This window comes from Entelurus aequoreus, linkage group LG15 (genome assembly GCF_033978785.1).
Source record: "Entelurus aequoreus isolate RoL-2023_Sb linkage group LG15, RoL_Eaeq_v1.1, whole genome shotgun sequence".
NCBI classification, from domain to species: Eukaryota; Metazoa; Chordata; class Actinopteri; order Syngnathiformes; family Syngnathidae; genus Entelurus; species Entelurus aequoreus.
In genome coordinates this window covers 6,370,308-6,389,692 of record NC_084745.1, presented here as the reverse complement: position 1 = coordinate 6,389,692, position 19,385 = coordinate 6,370,308, and the positions used below count along the sequence as shown (strand labels likewise).

At 34.8% G+C, this 19,385-nt stretch overlaps 1 protein-coding gene across 3 annotated transcripts in view; it reads right to left on the bottom strand.

The window, feature by feature from the left end:
* Positions 1 to 528: 528 nt before the first annotated feature.
* The window catches only part of gyg1b (glycogenin 1b), a 24,206-nt gene continuing 5,349 nt past the window's right edge, over positions 529 to 19,385 (bottom strand). For 2 of the 3 annotated variants that reach the window (XM_062021930.1, XM_062021932.1), the window contains exons 5-8: positions 8,676 to 8,802; positions 1,166 to 1,370; positions 1,034 to 1,090; positions 529 to 895 (exon numbers count right to left, since the gene is read on the bottom strand). In XM_062021930.1, the coding sequence (XP_061877914.1) occupies positions 728 to 895; positions 1,034 to 1,090; positions 1,166 to 1,370; positions 8,676 to 8,802 (557 nt within the window). In that variant the 3' untranslated portion in view covers positions 529 to 727. The remainder of the gene's footprint in view (positions 896 to 1,033; positions 1,091 to 1,165; positions 1,371 to 8,675; positions 8,803 to 19,385) is intronic. The other variant, XM_062021931.1, reaches the window with a different exon arrangement.

Here is a 19,385-nt window from a genome sequence, read left to right as displayed (position 1 = left end):
CTTAAGCTGTACATCAAGCAAGAATGGGAAATAATTCCACCTGAGAAGCTTCCAAAATGTGTCTCCTCAGTTCCCAAACCTTTACTGAGTGTTGTTAAAAGGAAAGGCCATGTAACACAGTGGTGAACATGCCCTTTCCCAACTACTTTGGCACGTGTTGCAGCCATGACATTCTAAGTTAATTATTATTTGCAAAAAAAAAATAAAGTTTATGAGTTTGAACATCAAATATGTTGTCTTTGTAGCATATTCAACTGAATATGGCTTGAAAAGGATTTGCAAATCATTGTATTCCGTTTATATTTACATCTAACACCATTTCCCAACTCATATGGAAACGGGGTTTGTATATGCATGTATATATATATATACATATATATATATATATATATATATATATATATATATATATATATATGTGTGTGTGTTATGAATCAATTTAATGAATACGAATGGCAAATAGATTTTCCGTGCAGCCTGAGTAGTTGTTGCTAGCGTCAGTAAACACACGTGAGACAGCAGCTCAGATTTGAAAAGTGTGTTTTGTTCAAAGTTATCTGGAGGAAACATCCTGGTCAAGAAGAAAAACAAAACATGCTGTTTGCTCACAGGTGCTGTAAACATGTCGTCAGTCCAGTTGGAGGGTAAACTTGATGGCATTAAAAAAAAAAACCCACACTGCATTTAGCACAACGCTAGCACAAGATGGCGGTGGAGAAGTAATATCTTATTTGAGGAAGGTGTCGAGCTTCCTCTTGATGTTGTCGAAGGAGTCCTGCCCCATGTAGTCCGCCTCACCCTGCTCCCATTTCTGCTTGCGCTCCTCCGACGACAACTGTGGCGAGGACAAGTGCAGCGCCTGCGCCAGGGACGCCAGGCTCTCCTCCTCGTCCTCCTGAACAAAGCGGGGAGAGCGTGCGTGAGCGAGGCCGGAAGACACGCGGGCGACACTTAAGCAGCGTGCGCAAGCCGCGGCGTGAAGACGGCGAGGAGGTTTGAGCTGCTACTGCGTGAAAGCCGCTGCCCTGCGTACCTGTGGGCGCTCGACAGTAACCTTGAGACCACGGCGCAGGTTTACCGGGACGACGTCCTCCGGCAGGAACACACAAGATAAACAATCATGTTGACGCCACTCCGGGGCGCCGACCGGCCGGCGTGTGCTCACCTTCTCCGCGCACGCCGCGTGGAAGGGCTGCCCGCCGTACTGCTCCTGCAGCATGGGCACCACGCTGCCCACGTACACCGACCACCAGTCCACCAGGAAGGAGGGCTGGGCGCCGCCCGCCATCTGTTTGGCGGCCGCGTCCAGCCCGTGACTCCACGGCTTGGTCTTTCCCAGGAAGTGGACCACCTTGGCGTTGGCGCCGTAGCTGGAATGACAGCGTGGCTTTTTAAGATGGCTTCTCTGCCTGACAAAAACTGGCCGAAGTGTTTACTGCCATTTACTTTTTTCCCACGCTTTGAATCCCTGCGACATATAAAACGGTGCGGCTAATTTATGGTATTTTTTTGTTTTTTTTCAAATAGTTTGAAAACAAAATAACAAGCAAACACACGGAAAATGTATGTTGTTGTTTGTGCTATGGTGCCCGGTGTTGCGGTGTCCTTCAATTTAGTGCTTTCAACCTTCTAGTCGTCCATATTAGAATAAAACTAGTGTGACTAGTAGAAGTTTGACAGGACGTACACAATGACAACAAAGATCTTTAATTAAAACTAGTGTGACTAGTAGAAGTTTGACAAGAGATACACAATGACAAAAAATATCTATAAATAAAACTAGTGTGACTAGGAGAAGTTTGACAGGACGTACACAATGACAAAAAAGATCTTTAAATAAAACTAGTGTGACTAGTAGAAGTTTGACAAGAGATACACAATGACAACAAAGATCTATAAATAAAACTAGTGTGACTAGGAGAAGTTTGACAGGACGTACACAATGACAACAAAGATCTTTAAATAAAACTAGTGTGACTAGTAGAAGTTTGACAAGAGATACACAATGACAACAAAGATCTTTAATTAAAACTAGTGTGACTAGTAGAAGTTTGACAGGACGCACACAATGACAACAAAGATCTTTAAATAAAACTAGTGTGACTAGTAGAAGTTTGACAGGACGCACACAATGACAACAAAGATCTCTAAATAAAACTAGTGTGACTAGTAGAAGTTTGACAGGACGTACACAATGACAACAAATATATTTAAATAAAACTTGTGTGACTAGTAGAAGTTTGACAGGACGCACACAATGACAACAAAGATCTTTGAATAAAACTAGTGTGACTAGTAGAAGTTTGACAGGACGTACACAATGACAACAAAGATCTTGAAATAAAACTAGTGTGACTAGTAGAAGTTTGACAGGACGTACACAATGACAACAAAGATCTTTAAATAAAACTAGTGTGACTAGTAGAAGTTTGACAAGAGATACACAATGACAACAAAGATCTTTAATTAAAACTAGTGTGACTAGTAGAAGTTTGACAGGACGCACACAATGACAACAAAGATCTTTAAATAAAACTAGTGTGACTAGTAGAAGTTTGACAGGACGCACACAATGACAACAAAGATCTCTAAATAAAACTAGTGTGACTAGTAGAAGTTTGACAGGACGTACACAATGACAACAAATATATTTAAATAAAACTTGTGTGACTAGTAGAAGTTTGACAGGACGCACACAATGACAACAAAGATCTTTGAATAAAACTAGTGTGACTAGTAGAAGTTTGACAGGACGTACACAATGACAACAAAGATCTTGAAATAAAACTAGTGTGACTAGTAGAAGTTTGACAGGACGTACACAATGACAACAAAGATCTTGAAATAAAACTAGTGTGACTAGTAGAGGTTTGACAGGACGTACACAATGACAACAAAGATCTTGAAATAAAACTAGTGTGACTAGTAGAAGTTTGACAAGAGATACACAATGACAGCAAATATCTTTAAATAAAACTAGTGTGACTAGTAAAAGTTTGACAGGACGTACACAATGACAACAAAGATCTATAAATAAAACTAGTGTGACTAGTAGCAGTTTGACAGGACGCACACAATGACAACAAAGATCTATAAATAAAACTAGTGTGACTAGTAGAAGTTTTACAGGACGTACACAATGACAGCAACAATCTTTAAATAAAACTAGAGTGACTAGTAGAAGTTTGACAGGACGTACACAATGACAACAAAGATCTTGAAATAAAACTAGTGTGAGTAGTAGAAGTTTGACAAGAGATACACAATGACAACAAAGATCTTGAAATAAAACTAGTGTGACTAGTAGAAGTTTGACAAGAGATACACAATGACAAAAAATATCTATAAATAAAACTAGTGTGACTAGGAGAAGTTTGACAGGACGTACACAATGACAACAAAGATCTTGAAATAAAACTAGTGTGAGTAGTAGAAGTTTGACAAGAGATACACAATGACAACAAAAATCTTGAAATAAAACTAGTGTGACTAGTAGAAGTTTGACAAGAGATACACAATGACAAAAAATATCTATAAATAAAACTAGTGTGACTAGGAGAAGTTTGACAGGACGTACACAATGACAACAAAGATCTTGAAATAAAACTAGTGTGACTAGTAGAAGTTTGACAAGAGATACACAATGACAAAAAATATCTATAAATAAAACTAGTGTGACTAGGAGAAGTTTGACAGGACGTACACAATGACAACAAAGATCTTTAAATAAAACTAGTGTGACTAGTAGAAGTTTGACAAGAGATACACAATGACAACAAAGATCTTTAATTAAAACTAGTGTGACTAGTAGAAGTTTGACAGGACGCACACAATGACAACAAAGATCTTTAAATAAAACTAGTGTGACTAGTAGAAGTTTGACAGGACGCACACAATGACAACAAAGATCTCTAAATAAAACTAGTGTGACTAGTAGAAGTTTGACAGGACGTACACAATGACAACAAATATATTTAAATAAAACTTGTGTGACTAGTAGAAGTTTGACAGGACGCACACAATGACAACAAAGATCTTTGAATAAAACTAGTGTGACTAGTAGAAGTTTGACAGGACGTACACAATGACAACAAAGATCTTGAAATAAAACTAGTGTGACTAGTAGAAGTTTGACAGGACGTACACAATGACAACAAAGATCTTGAAATAAAACTAGTGTGACTAGTAGAGGTTTGACAGGACGTACACAATGACAACAAAGATCTTGAAATAAAACTAGTGTGACTAGTAGAAGTTTGACAAGAGATACACAATGGCAACAAAGATCTTTAATTAAAACTAGTGTGACTAGTAGAAGTTTTACAGGACGTACACAATGACAGCAAAGATCTTTAAATAAAACTAGTGTGACTAGTAGAAGTTTGACTGGACGTACACAATGACAGCAAAGATCTTTAATTAAAACTAGTGTGACTAGTAGAAGTTTGACAGGACGCACACCATGACAACAAAGATCTTCAAATAAAACTAGTGTGACTAGTAGAAGTTTGACAGGACGTACACAATGACAACAAAGATCTATAAATAAAACTAGTGTGACTAGTATAAGTTTGACAGGACGTACACAATGACAACAAAGATCTATAAATAAAACTAGTGTGACTAGTAGAAGTTTGACAGGACGCACACAATGACAGCAAAAATCTATAAATAAAACTAGTGTGACTAGTAGAAGTTTGACAGGACGTACACAATGACAGCAAAAATCTTAAAATAAAACTAGTGTGACTAGTAGAAGTTTGACAGGACGTACACAATGACAACAAAGATCTTCAAATAAAACTAGTGTGACTAGTAGAAGTTTGACAGGACGTACACAATGACAACAAAGATCTTTAAATTAAACTAATCTGACTAGTAGAAGTTTGACAAGAGATACACAATGACAACAAAGATCTATAAATAAAACTAGTGTGACTAGTAGAAGTTTTACAGGACGTACACAAACACAACAAATATCTTTAAAAAAACTAGTCTAACTAGTAGAAGTTTTACAGGACGTACACAATGACAACAAATATATTTAAATAAAACTAGTGTGACTAGTAGAAGTTTGACAGGACGTACACAATGACAGCAACGATCTTTAATTAAAACTAGTGTGACTAGTAGAAGTTTGACAGGACGTACACAATGACAACAAAGATCTTCAAATAAAACTAGTGTGACTAGCAGAAGTTTGACAGGACGTACACAATGACAACGAATATATTTAAATAGAACTAGTGTGACTAGTAGAAGTTTGACAGGACGTACACAATGACAGCAACGATCTTTAATTAAAACTAGTGTGACTAGTAGAAGTTTGACAGGACGTACACAATGACAACAAAGGCCTTCAAATAAAACTAGTGTGACTAGTAGAAGTTTGACAAGAGATACACAATGGCAAGAAAGATCTTTAATTAAAACTAGTGTGACTAGTAGTAGTTTGACAGGACGCACACAATGACAACAAAGATCTTGAAATAAAACTAGTGTGACTAGTATAAGTTTGACAGGACATACACAATGACAACAAAGATCTTGAAATAAAACTAGTGTGACTAGTAGAAGTTTGACAAGAGATACACAATGACAACAAAGATCTTGAAATAAAACTAGTGTGACTAGTAGAAGTTTGACAAGAGATACACAATGGCAAGAAAGATCTTTAATTAAAACTAGTGTGACTAGTAGAAGTTTGACAGGACGTACACAATGAAAACAAAGATCTTTAAATAAAACTAGTGTGACTAGTAGAAGTTTGACAGGACGTACACAATGACAGCAAAGGTTTTTAATTAAAAATAGTGTGACTAGTAGAAGTTTGACAAGAGATCCAAAATGACAACAAAGATCTTTAAATAAAACTAGTATGACTAGTAGAAGTTTGACAAGAGATACACAATGACAAAAAATATCTATAAATAAAACTAGTGTAACTAGTAGAAGTTTGACAGGACGTACACAATGACAACAAAGATCTTCAAATAAAACTAGTGTGACTAGGAGTAGTTTGACAAGAGATACACAATGACAACAAAGATCTTCAAATAAAACTAGTGTAACTAGTAGAAGTTTGACAAAACGTACAAAATGACAACAAATATCTTGGTATAAAACTAGTGTGACTAGTAGAAGTTTGACAGGATGTACACAATGACAACAAAGATCTTAAAAACAATAGTCTAATGAGACGTTTGACAAGAGATACACAATGACAACCAAGATCTTGAAATAAAACTAGTGTGACTAGTAGAAGTTTGAAAGGACGTACACAATTACAGCAAAGATCTTCAAATAAAACTAGTGTGACTAGTAGAAGTTTGACAGGACGTACACAATGACAGCAACGATCTTTAATTAAAACTAGTGTGACTAGTAGAAGTTTGACAGCACGTACACAATGACAACCAAGATCTTGAAATAAAACTAGTGTGACTAGTAGAAGTTTGACAGCACGTACACAATGACAACCAAGATCTTGAAATAAAACTAGTGTGACTAGTAGAAGTTTGAAAGGACGTACACAATTACAGCAAAGATCTTCAAATAAAACTAGTGTGACTAGTAGAAGTTTGACAGGACGTACACAATGACAGCAACGATCTTTAATTAAAACTAGTGTGACTAGTAGAAGTTTGACAGCACGTACACAATGACAACCAAGATCTTGAAATAAAACTAGTGTGACTAGTAGAAGTTTGACAGCACGTACACAATGACAACCAAGATCTTGAAATAAAACTAGTGTGACTAGTAGAAGTTTGAAAGGACGTACACAATTACAGCAAAGATCTTCAAATAAAACTAGTGTGACTAGTAGAAGTTTGACAGGACGTACACAATGACAGCAACGATCTTTAATTAAAACTAGTGTGACTAGTAGAAGTTTGACAGGACGTACACAATGACAACATAGATCTTGAAATAAAACTAGTGTGACTAGTAGAAGTTTGACAGGACGTACACAATGACAACATAGATCTTGAAATAAAACTAGTGTGACTAGTAGAAGTTTGACAGGACGTACACAATGGCAACAAAGATCTTTAAAGAAAACTAGTGTGACTAGTAGAAGTTTGACAGGACGCACACAATGACAACAAAGATCTTTAAATAAAACTAGTGTGACTAGTAGAAGTTTGACAAGAGATACATTGACAACAAAGATCTTTAAATAAAACTAGTGTGACTAGTAGAAGTTTGACAGGACGTACACAATGACAACAAAGATCTTTAAATAAAACTAGTGTGACTAGTAGAAGTTTGACAAGAGATACACAATGACAACCAAGATCTTGAAATAAAACTAGTGTGACTAGTAGAAGTTTGAAAGGACGTACACAATTACAGCAAAGATCTTCAAATAAAACTAGTGTGACTAGTAGAAGTTTGACAGGACGTACACAATGACAGCAACGATCTTTAATTAAAACTAGTGTGACTAGTAGAAGTTTGACAGCACGTACACAATGACAACCAAGATCTTGAAATAAAACTAGTGTGACTAGTAGAAGTTTGACAGCACGTACACAATGACAACCAAGATCTTGAAATAAAACTAGTGTGACTAGTAGAAGTTTGAAAGGACGTACACAATTACAGCAAAGATCTTCAAATAAAACTAGTGTGACTAGTAGAAGTTTGACAGGACGTACACAATGACAGCAACGATCTTTAATTAAAACTAGTGTGACTAGTAGAAGTTTGACAGGACGTACACAATGACAACATAGATCTTGAAATAAAACTAGTGTGACTAGTAGAAGTTTGACAGGACGTACACAATGACAACATAGATCTTGAAATAAAACTAGTGTGACTAGTAGAAGTTTGACAGGACGTACACAATGGCAACAAAGATCTTTAAAGAAAACTAGTGTGACTAGTAGAAGTTTGACAGGACGCACACAATGACAACAAAGATCTTTAAATAAAACTAGTGTGACTAGTAGAAGTTTGACAAGAGATACATTGACAACAAAGATCTTTAAATAAAACTAGTGTGACTAGTAGAAGTTTGACAGGACGTACACAATGACAACAAAGATCTTTAAATAAAACTAGTGTGACTAGTAGAAGTTTGACAAGAGATACACAATGACAACAAAGATCTATAAATAAAACTAGTGTGACTAGTAGAAGTTTGACAAGAGATACACAATGACAACAAAGATCTATAAATAAAACTAGTGTGACTAGTAGAAGTTTGACAAGAGATACACAATGACAACAAAGATCTATAAATAAAACTAGTGTGACTAGTAGAAGTTTTACAGGACGTACACAATGACAGCAACATTCTTTAAATAAAACTAGAGTGACTAGTAGAAGTTTGACAGGACCTACCTTATGACAATAAATATATTTTAATAAAACTAGTGTGACTAGTAGAAGTTAGACAGGACGCACACAATGACAACAAAGATCTTCAAATAAAAAATAGTCTAACGAGAAGTTTGACAAGAGATACACAATGAAAACAAAGATCTTTAAATAAACGTCTCCATTGGGGATTGGTGTCAGCTGTTGGGAGCTCAGGATGGAAACTCAAACCTGAAGACTGTGGAATCCAAACTGGCATTACACGATCATGTGACCTCTGACGTCACAGACCTGTAGTATCTTTTGTGTCCACACCATGGCGCTGCTGCGCCACGTTGACTTACCGCCTGAAGGCTGGCAGGTAGGTGTAGATGGCGATGCTGCTGAGGTTGTAGATGAAGGGAAGGTGCTTGGACATGTCGCCTGTGGGCCAGTCGCTGAAGAAGTCGTTGAGGATGCCTTGGTCTCCACCTGGTAACACACCTGCATTTAGTCTTCTGATTACATCCTCACCATAGACACACCTGCATTTAGTCTTCTGATTACATCCTCACCATAGACACACCTGCGTTTAGTCTCCTGATTACATCCTCACCATAGACACACCTGCATTTAGTCTTCTGACTACACTCCAAACTGTCCTTGGTCAATGATATTTTGGTACTTGATGCAATGCTTACTGTTAGCATGTTGAAGTTAGCATGCTAGCTTATTTTTTTATTTTTTTTAGCTAATTTTACAGGTTGTGACCTCGGAGTCTGATATTTTAGTACTTTACAGATGCTAAGGGTTAGCATGTAAGCAGCATGTTAGCTTTTTTTTTTGGCATTTTTAATTCAGATATAAACCTGTAAAATGAATTTTACAGGTTATACACAACAGAATCGTATATATTAGTACTTGACAAATGCTAACGGTAAGCATGTAAGCATGCTAAGATTGGCATGCTAGCTTTTTTGGCAATATTTTAGATATGCACCTCACAGTCGTATTTTGGTACTATTTTTGAAGGTATACATCCCAGAGTCGTATATTTTGGTACTTGGCAGTTGCTAATAGTTAGCATGCTTGCTAGCTTTTTGGGCAATTTTCTCAGATATACACCTCGGAGTCATTTATTTTGGTTCTTGATGCAAGCTCACTGTTAGCATGCTAATGATAGCTTTTTTTTTTTTTTTTTACATATGTTTGAAGAGTCACACATTTTGGCACTTGACACAAGCTTACTTTTAGCATGCTTACGTTAGCATTTTAGTTTATCATTTATTATTTGTTTACATATTTTTGAAGGTATACATCCCAGAGTCATATATTTTGGTACTTGGCAGTTGCTAATAGTTAGCATGCTTGCTAGCTTTTTGGGCAATTTTCTCAGATATACACCTCAGAGTCATTTATTTTGGTTCTTGATGCAAGCTTACTGTTAGCATGATAGCTTTTTTACATATGTTTGAAGGTATACACTCCAGAGTCACACATTTTGGCACTTGACACAATCTTACTTTTAGCATGCTAATGTTAGCATTTTTTTAAACATACTTTTGAAGGTATACATCCCAGAGTCGTTTATTTTGGTACTTGGCAGTTGCTAATAAGTTAACATGCTTGCTAGCTTTTTGGGCAATTTTCTCAGATATACACCTCAGAGTCATTTATTTTGGTTCTTGATGCAAGCTCACTGTTAGCATGTTAGCTTTTTTTTACATATGTTTGAAGGTATACACTCCAGAGTCACACATTTTGGCACTTGACACAAGCTTACTTTTAGCATGCTAACGTTAGCATTTTTCATTTTAATTTTTTACATATTTTTGAAGGTATACATCCCAGAGTCATATATTTTGGTAATTGACATAATCTTACATTTTTTATTTTTTATTTTTATTTATAATTTAATTTACTTATTTTACATATTTTTGGAGGTATACATCCCTATATTTTGGTAATTGATCTAATCTTACATTTATTATTTTTTTTAAAATTTTTTTACATATTTTTGAAGGTATACATCCCAGAGTCATATATTTTGGTAATTGACACAATCTCACATTTATTTTTTAATTTTTATTTTTTTACATATTTTTGAAGGTATACATCCCAGAGTCCTATATTTTGGTAATTGACACAATCTTACATTTATTTTTTAATTTTTTAATTTTTATTTTTTTACATATTTTTGAAGGTATACATCTCACAGTCATATATTTTGGTAATTGACACAATCTTACATTTATTTTTTAATTTTTTAATTTGTATTTTTTTACATATTTTTGAAGGTATACATCCCAGAGTCATATATTTTGGTTCTTGATGCAAGCTCACTGTTAGCATGTTAGCTTTTTTTTTACATATGTTTGAAGGTATACACTCCAGAGTCACACATTTTGGCACTTGACACAAGCTTACTTTTAGCATGCTAACGTTAGCATTTTTTATTTTAATTTTTTACATATTTTTGAAGATATACATCCCAGAGTCATATATTTTGGTAATTGACACAATCTTACATTTATTTTTTAATTTTTTAATTTGTATCTTTTTACATATTTTTGAAGGTATACATCCCAGAGTCATATATTTTGGTAATTGACATAGTCTTACTTTTTTTTTGTGTTTTTTTTTAAATTTAATTACATTTTTTTTTTTTTTTACATATTTTTGAAGGTATACATCCCTATATTTTGGTAATTGACACAATCTTACATTTATTTTTTTATTTTTATTTTTTTTACATATTTTTGAAGGTATACACCCCAGAGTCATATATTTTGGCACTTGACACAATCTTACTTTTAGCATGCTAACGTTAGCATTTTTTTATTTTATTTTTTTTTTTACATATTTTTAAAGGTATACATCCCAGAGTCATATATTTTGGTACTTGGCAGTTGCTAATAGTTAGCATGCTTGCTAGCTTTTTGGGCAATTTTCTCAGATATACACCTCGGAGTCATTTATTTTGGTTCTTGATGCAAGCTTACTGTTAGCATGTTAGCTTTTTTACATATGTTTGAAGGTATACACTCCAGAGTCACACATTTTGGCACTTGACACAATCTTACTTTTAGCATGCTAATGTTAGCATTTTTTTAAACATATTTTTGAAGGTATACATCCCAGAGTCGTTTATTTTGGCCTAAACTGTTTACAGCTTGTTTGGAAGGCATATTTCGCTCTCTGGAGTGGGAGGATAAAGGAGTTGATATCAACGGAGACAAATTTAATCATCTGAGATTTGCAGATGACATTGTTGTCTTGGGAGAGCAAATCAGTGAAGTGGAAGATATGCTTAAAGACCTTGCAAATGCCAGCAAATGTTGTGGATTGAAAATGAATATGAAAAAAAACAAAAGTTATGGCAAATTCCATGGTACCTCATGGACCTGTGACTGTTAATGGAAATGAAATTGATGAAGTTAATGAATATATCTATCTGGGGCAGAGATTTAGCCTGAAAGAAAAGAGTCAAGAACAGGAGATAGGGAGGAGAATCAGATTGGGCTGGTGCCAATATGGAAAACTGAGCAACATCATGAGAGGAGAAATACTGTTAAGCCTAAAAAGAAAGGTCTTTAATCAATGCGTGTTACCAACCATGACATATGGAGCTGAAACCTGGGCATTGTCAAATAAAATGGAAAAGAAAATAGCAGCAGCACAACACAACATGGAAAGAAATATGCTCGGAATCACATATAAAGACAGAAAAACAAATGAATGGGTGAGAAAACAAACGCAAGTCCAAGACATTATGAGAACTATCAAATTCAGTAAGTGGAAGTGGGCTGGACATATCAGTAGAACAGATAATATATGGACTTCCCTAATGACATCATGGAGACCCATGGATGGGAGCAGAAATAGAGGAAGACCAAGAGTGAGATGGCGAGATGAGATAGACAAATATTGGGGAACAGTGCAGTGGCAGGGAGCAGCTAGAGATCGTTCACTATGGCAGAAACATGCTGAGGCTTTCGTCCAGCAGTGGACTGACAATGGCTGATGATGATGATTTTGGTAATTGACCTAATCTTACATTTATTTTTTTATTTTTATTTTTTTTACATATTTTTGAAGGTATACATCCCAGAGTCATATATTTTGGTAATTGACACAATCTTACATGTATTTTTAAATTTTTAAATTTTTATTTTTTTACATATTTTTGAAGGTATACATCCCAGAGTCCTATATTTTGGTAATTGACACAATCTTACATTTATTTTTTAATTTTTAATTTTTAATTTTTTTACATATTTTTGAAGGTATACATCCCTATATTTTGGTAATTGACACAATCTTACATTTATTTTTTTATTTTTATTTTTTTTATATATTTTTGAAGGTATACATCCCAGAGTCATATATTTTGGCACTTGACACAATCTTACTTTTAGCATGCTAACGTTAGCATTTTTTATTTTTATTTTTTACATATTTTTGAAGGTATACATCCCAGAGTCATATATTTTGGTAATTGACACAATCTTACATTTTTTTAAATTTTTAAATTTTTATTTAGTTTTTTATTTTTTAAAAAATATTTTTGAAGGTATACATCCCAGAGTCCTATATTTTGGTAATTGACACAATCTTACATTTATTTTTAAATTTTTAAATTTTTATTTTTTTTACATATTTTTGAAGGTATACATCCCAGTCATATATTTTGGTAATTGACACAATCTTACATTTATTTTTTTATTTTTTTATTTGTATTTTTTTACATATTTTTGAAGGTGTACATCCCAGAGTCATATATTTTGGTAATTGACATAATCTTACATTTACATTTTTTTTTTGAAATTTATTTTAATTTATTTATTTTTACATATTTTTGAAGGTATATATCCCTATATTTTGGTAATTGACACAATCTTACATTTATTTTTTTATTTTTATTTTTTTACATATTTTTGAAGGTATACATCCCAGTCATATATTTTAGTAATTGACACAATCTTACATTTATTTTTTTATTTTTATTTTTTTTACATATTTTTGAAGGTATACATCCCAGAGTCATATATTTTGGTAATTGACATAATCTTACATTTTTAATTTTTTTTTGAAATTTATTTTAATTATTATTTTTTTTTTAACATATTTTTGAAGGTATATATCCCTATATTTTGGTAATTGACACAATCTTACATTTATTTTTTTATTTAATTTTTTTTTTTTTACATATTTTTGAAGGTATACACTCCAGAGTCACACATTTTGACACTTGACACAATCTTACTTTTAGCATGCTAATGTTAGCATTTTTTTTTACATACTTTTGAAGGTATACATCCCAGAGTCGTATATTTTGGTACTGGGCAGTTGCTAATAAGTTAGCATGCTTGCTAGCTTTTTGGGCAATTTTCACAGATATACACCTCAGAGTGATTTATTTTGGTTCTTGATGCAAGCTTACTGTTAGCATGTTAACGTTAGCATTTTAATTTATTATTTATTATTTGTTTACATACTTTTGAAGGTATACATCCCAGAGTCATACATTTTGGTACTTGCCGCATGCTAACTCTTATATTTTTTTTTGTTAGCTGACGCTATCTGGCTAGCGTGCTAAATGTTAGCATTCCGATTTTTCAGCATTCACCAGCAATTTCCTTCATAACATCGCATTTTCCAGTCACCACATGATTTTTGAGTGTCTGCAGTTGCTAGCCAGAACTTGTGTGACATACGGCGGACACATAAGTCGTCCCCATGGCAAATATCAGGGCTCAATGAGTCGCTATAAATAAAGACGGCGGTGCAGTAAATATTTTTAAGGGAGCGTCTGACAATGACGGCCGTATTAATAGCAGAGCCGGCTTGTCATCACAATAAGTTAGCGCTGTAGATTGATAATGTTTGTTGTCGCTAGGTTCCAAACTTGGCTCTCCTGCGGCGCAGGTAGCGTGCCGAGCGTTTATGACAAACGTCAGCCCTGAAGTGCGCAGGGAGGAGATTAGTGATGACATTCTTCATGCTTTTAATTGTCTTTCCCCCGAGTCGTTGTCTCACAAATAAACACTTTTCCCCTCCCAGCGTCTGCTAGATGGCGGCGGGGGAGCGTGGCGCACTTTTAAAGATTATAATGACGTTTGTTAATGGCCGCTTACTTTGCCCGTTATGGCGGCAGTATACTACTTCCTGTTGGGAAATATTCCACAAATAATGCTCGCGACTCATCAAGGCAGGAAGCTTTTTAATTGACTTGGGGAACTTTGAGGGCTTTCATCCCTCATTGGCTTTACTGCTCCTTGCCTGCCAGGGTCTAGGGGTCAGGGCCAGGATTTGTTCACTCGCTGTCATGGCAACTGCACTGTTGTTTTCATATTTGCTATTATATACAGGTCTTTCCTAGCGCCACCAGTTTCATGATCACTCAAATTATATACAGGTCTTTCCTAGCGCCACCAGTTTCATGATCACTCAAATTATATACAGGTCTTTCCTAGTGCCACCAGTTTCATGATCATTCAAATTATTTACAGGTCTTTCCTAGCGCCACCAGTTTCATGATCACTCAAATTATATACAGGTCTTTGCTAGCGCACGTCTCTTCCAAACTTCATTTGTGGTGGGGAAATCCAGTTTTTGTCCTTCTTTCCTGGCGTCTTATCTGTTTTGTTTGTTTTTGCTCCGCAACACTCGCAGCGTGGGCTCATTTTAAGGAGCGCCACCAGTTTCATGATCACTCAAATTATATACAGGTCGCCTACCGCACGTCTCTTCCGAACTGAATTTTTGGTTGGTAAATCCAGTTTTTGTCCTTCTTTACGGGCGTCTTATTGGTTCCGTTTGTTTTTGCTCTGCAACACTCGCAGCGTGGGTTCATTTTAAGGCGCGCCACCAGTTTCATGATCACTCAAATTATATACAGGTCGCCTACTGCACGTCTCTTTCGAACTGAATTTTTGGTTGGTAAATCCAGTTTTTGTCCTTCTTTCCTGGCGTCTTATCGGTTCCGTTTTGGTTTTTTTTCCGCTCCGCAACACTCGCAGCGTGGGCTCATTTAAGGAGCGCCAATAGTTTCATGATCACTCAAATTATATACAGGTCTTTGCTACCGCACGTCTCTTCCAAACTTCATTTGTGGTGGGGAAATCCAGTTTTTGTTTCTTCTTTCCTGCCGTCTTATCTGTTTTGTTTGTTTTCGCTCTGCAACACTCGCAGCGTGGGCTCATTTTAAGGAGCGCCACCAGTTTCATGATCACTCAAATTATATACAGGTCTTTCCTACCGCACGTCTCTTCCAAACTTCATTTGTGGTGGGGAAATCCAGTTTTTGTCCTTCTTTCCTGGCGTCTTATCAGTTCCATTTTGTTTGTTTCCGCTACTGCAACACTCGCAGCGTGGGCTCATTTTAAGGAGCGCCACCAGTTTCATGATCACTCAAATTATATACAGGTCGCCTACCGCACGTCTCTTTCGAACTGAATTTTTGGTTGGTAAATCCAGTTTTTGTCCTTCTTTCCTGGCGTCTTATCGGTTCCGTTTTTGTTTTTTTTCTCGCTCCGCAACACTCGCAGCGTGGGCTCATTTAAGGAGCGCCACCAGTTTCATGATCACTCAAATTATATACAGGTCTTTCCTACCGCACGTCTCTTCCAAACTTCATTTGTGGTGGGGAAATCCAGTTTTTGTCCTTCTTTCCTGGCGTCTTATCAGTTCCATTTTGTTTGTTTCCGCTACTGCAACACTCGCAGCGTGGGCTCATTTTAAGGAGCGCCACCAGTTTCATGATCACTCAAATTATATACAGGTCGCCTACCGCACGTCTCTTTCGAACTGAATTTTTGGTTGGTAAATCCAGTTTTTGTCCTTCTTTCCTGGCGTCTTATCGGTTCCGTTTTTGTTTTTTTTCTCGCTCCGCAACACTCGCAGCGTGGGCTCATTTAAGGAGCGCCACCAGTTTCATGATCACTCAAATTATATACAGGTCTTTCCTACCGCACGTCTCTTCCAAACTTCATTTGTGGTGGGGACTATAGTCCGGAAAAAAACGTTATCGCGATTAATCGCATTTTGTTGAGAATTAACTCAAAATGAATGGTGATAATCGCAGATAAATATACATTAATAACTGATCATCCGTTTTACTGCCTTGTCACAGACTCCATTTGGAAATAATTAAATAAATATGTCTGTGTGAATAACTCATTTCACAACGTATATATCTGCGACTTATAGTCAGGTGCGACTAATATATGGGGAATTCTAAAATGTTGTGGGTGTGGCTTATATACCGGTGCGCTCTATATTACCGGGCAATTGGAAACCAATACATTGAGGTTGATATTTTATGTTTAGCCGCACGTTGCTCACACGTGGGCCACAGCTGCGCTTGTGACGGGAGGTCAAAGGTCAGGAAGGTGTTGAGTGAAGACGGAGAGGGAAAGGATCAACACGCCGCTCCGGCGTCACGTTACCCAGAACGCCGTGCCGCAACAAACGTGGGAGTCCGGCCTCGAGGAAACTACTTCCTGTTGTCTTGGAATGAATACTTTGACAAGAGTGCCTTTGTAAGAAAGTCGTTCTTTGAATGCCCAGCAGGGGGCAGTGTAGTGTGTAAAGTGTGTTGACAGTTGTTTTTATAGACCGGCAGTCAGCAGGACGACTTTGGGGGCGTGGCTACCTTGGCACTCATCCAGGTCTTCGGAGCCAACATCAACCTGCGCTCTCTCACTCTCAATATTTTTGTGATTAATAACATGAGTGAACTCGTTATTTTTGACTGCTGTATTGAAAATTATTGTAAAAAAACAAAAACAAAAATGTGATTAATCTGCAACTATACCTGATTAATGTGATAATTTTTTTGTGATTAATTGCATGAGTTAATTAAAAAAAGAATATTAAAAAAATCGAAATTAAAAGCGTGATTAATCGGCAGCTATAGCTGATTGATGGGATAATTTTGTTTGATTAATTACATGAGTTAACTCGTTATTTTTGACTGCTGTAGTGAAAAATATTGTAAAAAAACAAAACAGAAGTGTGATTAATCTGCAACTATACCTGATTAATGTGATAATTTTTTTTGTAATTAATCGCATGAGTTAACTAAAAAAAAAATTGTAAAAATATAAATTAAAAACATAATTTATCGGCAGCTATAGCTGATTGATGGGATCATTTTGTGTGATTAATCACATGAGTTAACTCGTTATTTTTGACTGCTGTAGTGAAAAATATTGTAAAAAAACAAAAGTGTGTTTAATATGCAACTATAGCTGATTAATAGGATAATTTTGTGATTAATCATAAGTTAACAAATTATTTTTGACTGTTATAGTGAAAAATGTTGGAAAAAAGCAAAATATGTGATTGATCTGCAACTATACCTGATTAATGGAATATTTTTGTGATTAATAACATGAGTTAGCTCTTTATTTTTGACTGCTGTAGTGAAAATTATTGTAAAAAAACTAAAACTAAAACAAAAATAAAAGTGTGATTAATCTGCAACTATACCTGATTAATGTGATACTTTTCTTTGTGATTAATCGCATGAGTTAACTAAAAAAATATATTTAAAAATCTTAATTAAAAGCGTGATTAATCGGCAGCTATAGCTGATTGATGGGATAATTTAGTTTGATTAATCACATGAGTTAACTCGTTATTTTTGACTGCTGTAGTGAAAAATATTGTAAAAAAAAAAACAGAAGTGTGATTAATCTGCAACTATAGCTGATTCATAGGATATTTTTGTGATTAATCGCAAGTGAACTAATTATTTTTGACTGTCTTTGTGAAAAATTTTGTAAAAAAGCAAAAGTGTGATTAATCTGCAACTATACCTGATTAATGGAATATTTTTGTGATTAATAACATGAGTTAACTCGTTATTTTTGACTGCTGTAGTGAGAATTGTTGTAAATAAAAAAAACAAAAAACAAAAGTGTGATTAATCTGCAACTATAACTGATTAATGTGATAATTTTTTTGTGATTAATCGCATGAGTTAACTAAAAAAATATTTCAAAAAATCTAAATTAAAAGCGTGATTAATCGGCAGCTATAGCTGATTGATGGGATCATTTTGTTTCATTAATCACATGAGTTGACTTGTTATTTTTGACTGCTGTAGTGAAAAATATTGTAAAAAAAACAAAAAACAGAAGTGTGATTAATCTGCAACTATAGCTGATTCATAGGATATTTTTGTGATTAATCACAAGGTAACTAATTACTTCTGACTGTCGTAGTGAAAAAGTTGTAAAAAAGCAAAAGTGTGATTAATCTGCAACTATACCTGATTAATAGAATATTTTTGTGATTAATCACATGAGTTAACTCGTGATTTTTGACTGCTGTAGTGAAAAATATTGTAAAAAAAACCCCAACAACCTAAAAGTGTGATTAATCTGCAACTATAGCTGATTAATGCGATAACTTTTTTGTGATTAATAACATGAGTTAACTAAAAAAAAAGTAAAAAAAAAAAATTTAAATTAAAAGCGTGATTAATCAGCTGATTAATGGGATATTTTTGTGATTAATCACATGAGTTAACTGGTTATTTTTGACTGTGATAATAAAAAAATACTTTAAAAAAATCTAAATTAAAAGCGTGATTAATCAGCAACTGTAGCTGATTAATGGGATATTTTTGTGATTAATCACATGAGTTAACTGGTTATTTTTGACTGTGATAATAAAAACATACTTTAAAAAATCTAAATTAAAAGCGTGATTAATCAGCAACTGTAGCTGATTAATGGGATATTTTTGTGATTAATCACATGAGTTAACTGGTTATTTTTGACTGTGATAGTAAAAAAATACTTTAAAAAATCTAAATTAAAAGTGTGTTTAATCTGCAATTTTACTTGATAAATGGAAGATTTTTGTGATTAAACACATGAGTTAACTGGTTAGTTTTGACTGTGGTAGTAAAAAAAATACTTTAAAAAATCTAAATCAAAAGTGTGATTAATCTGCAACTACAACTGATTAATGGAATATTTTTGTGATTAATAACATGAGTTAACTGTTTGTTTTTTTACTGTGATAGTAAAAAATTACTTTAAAAAAATCTAAATTAAAAG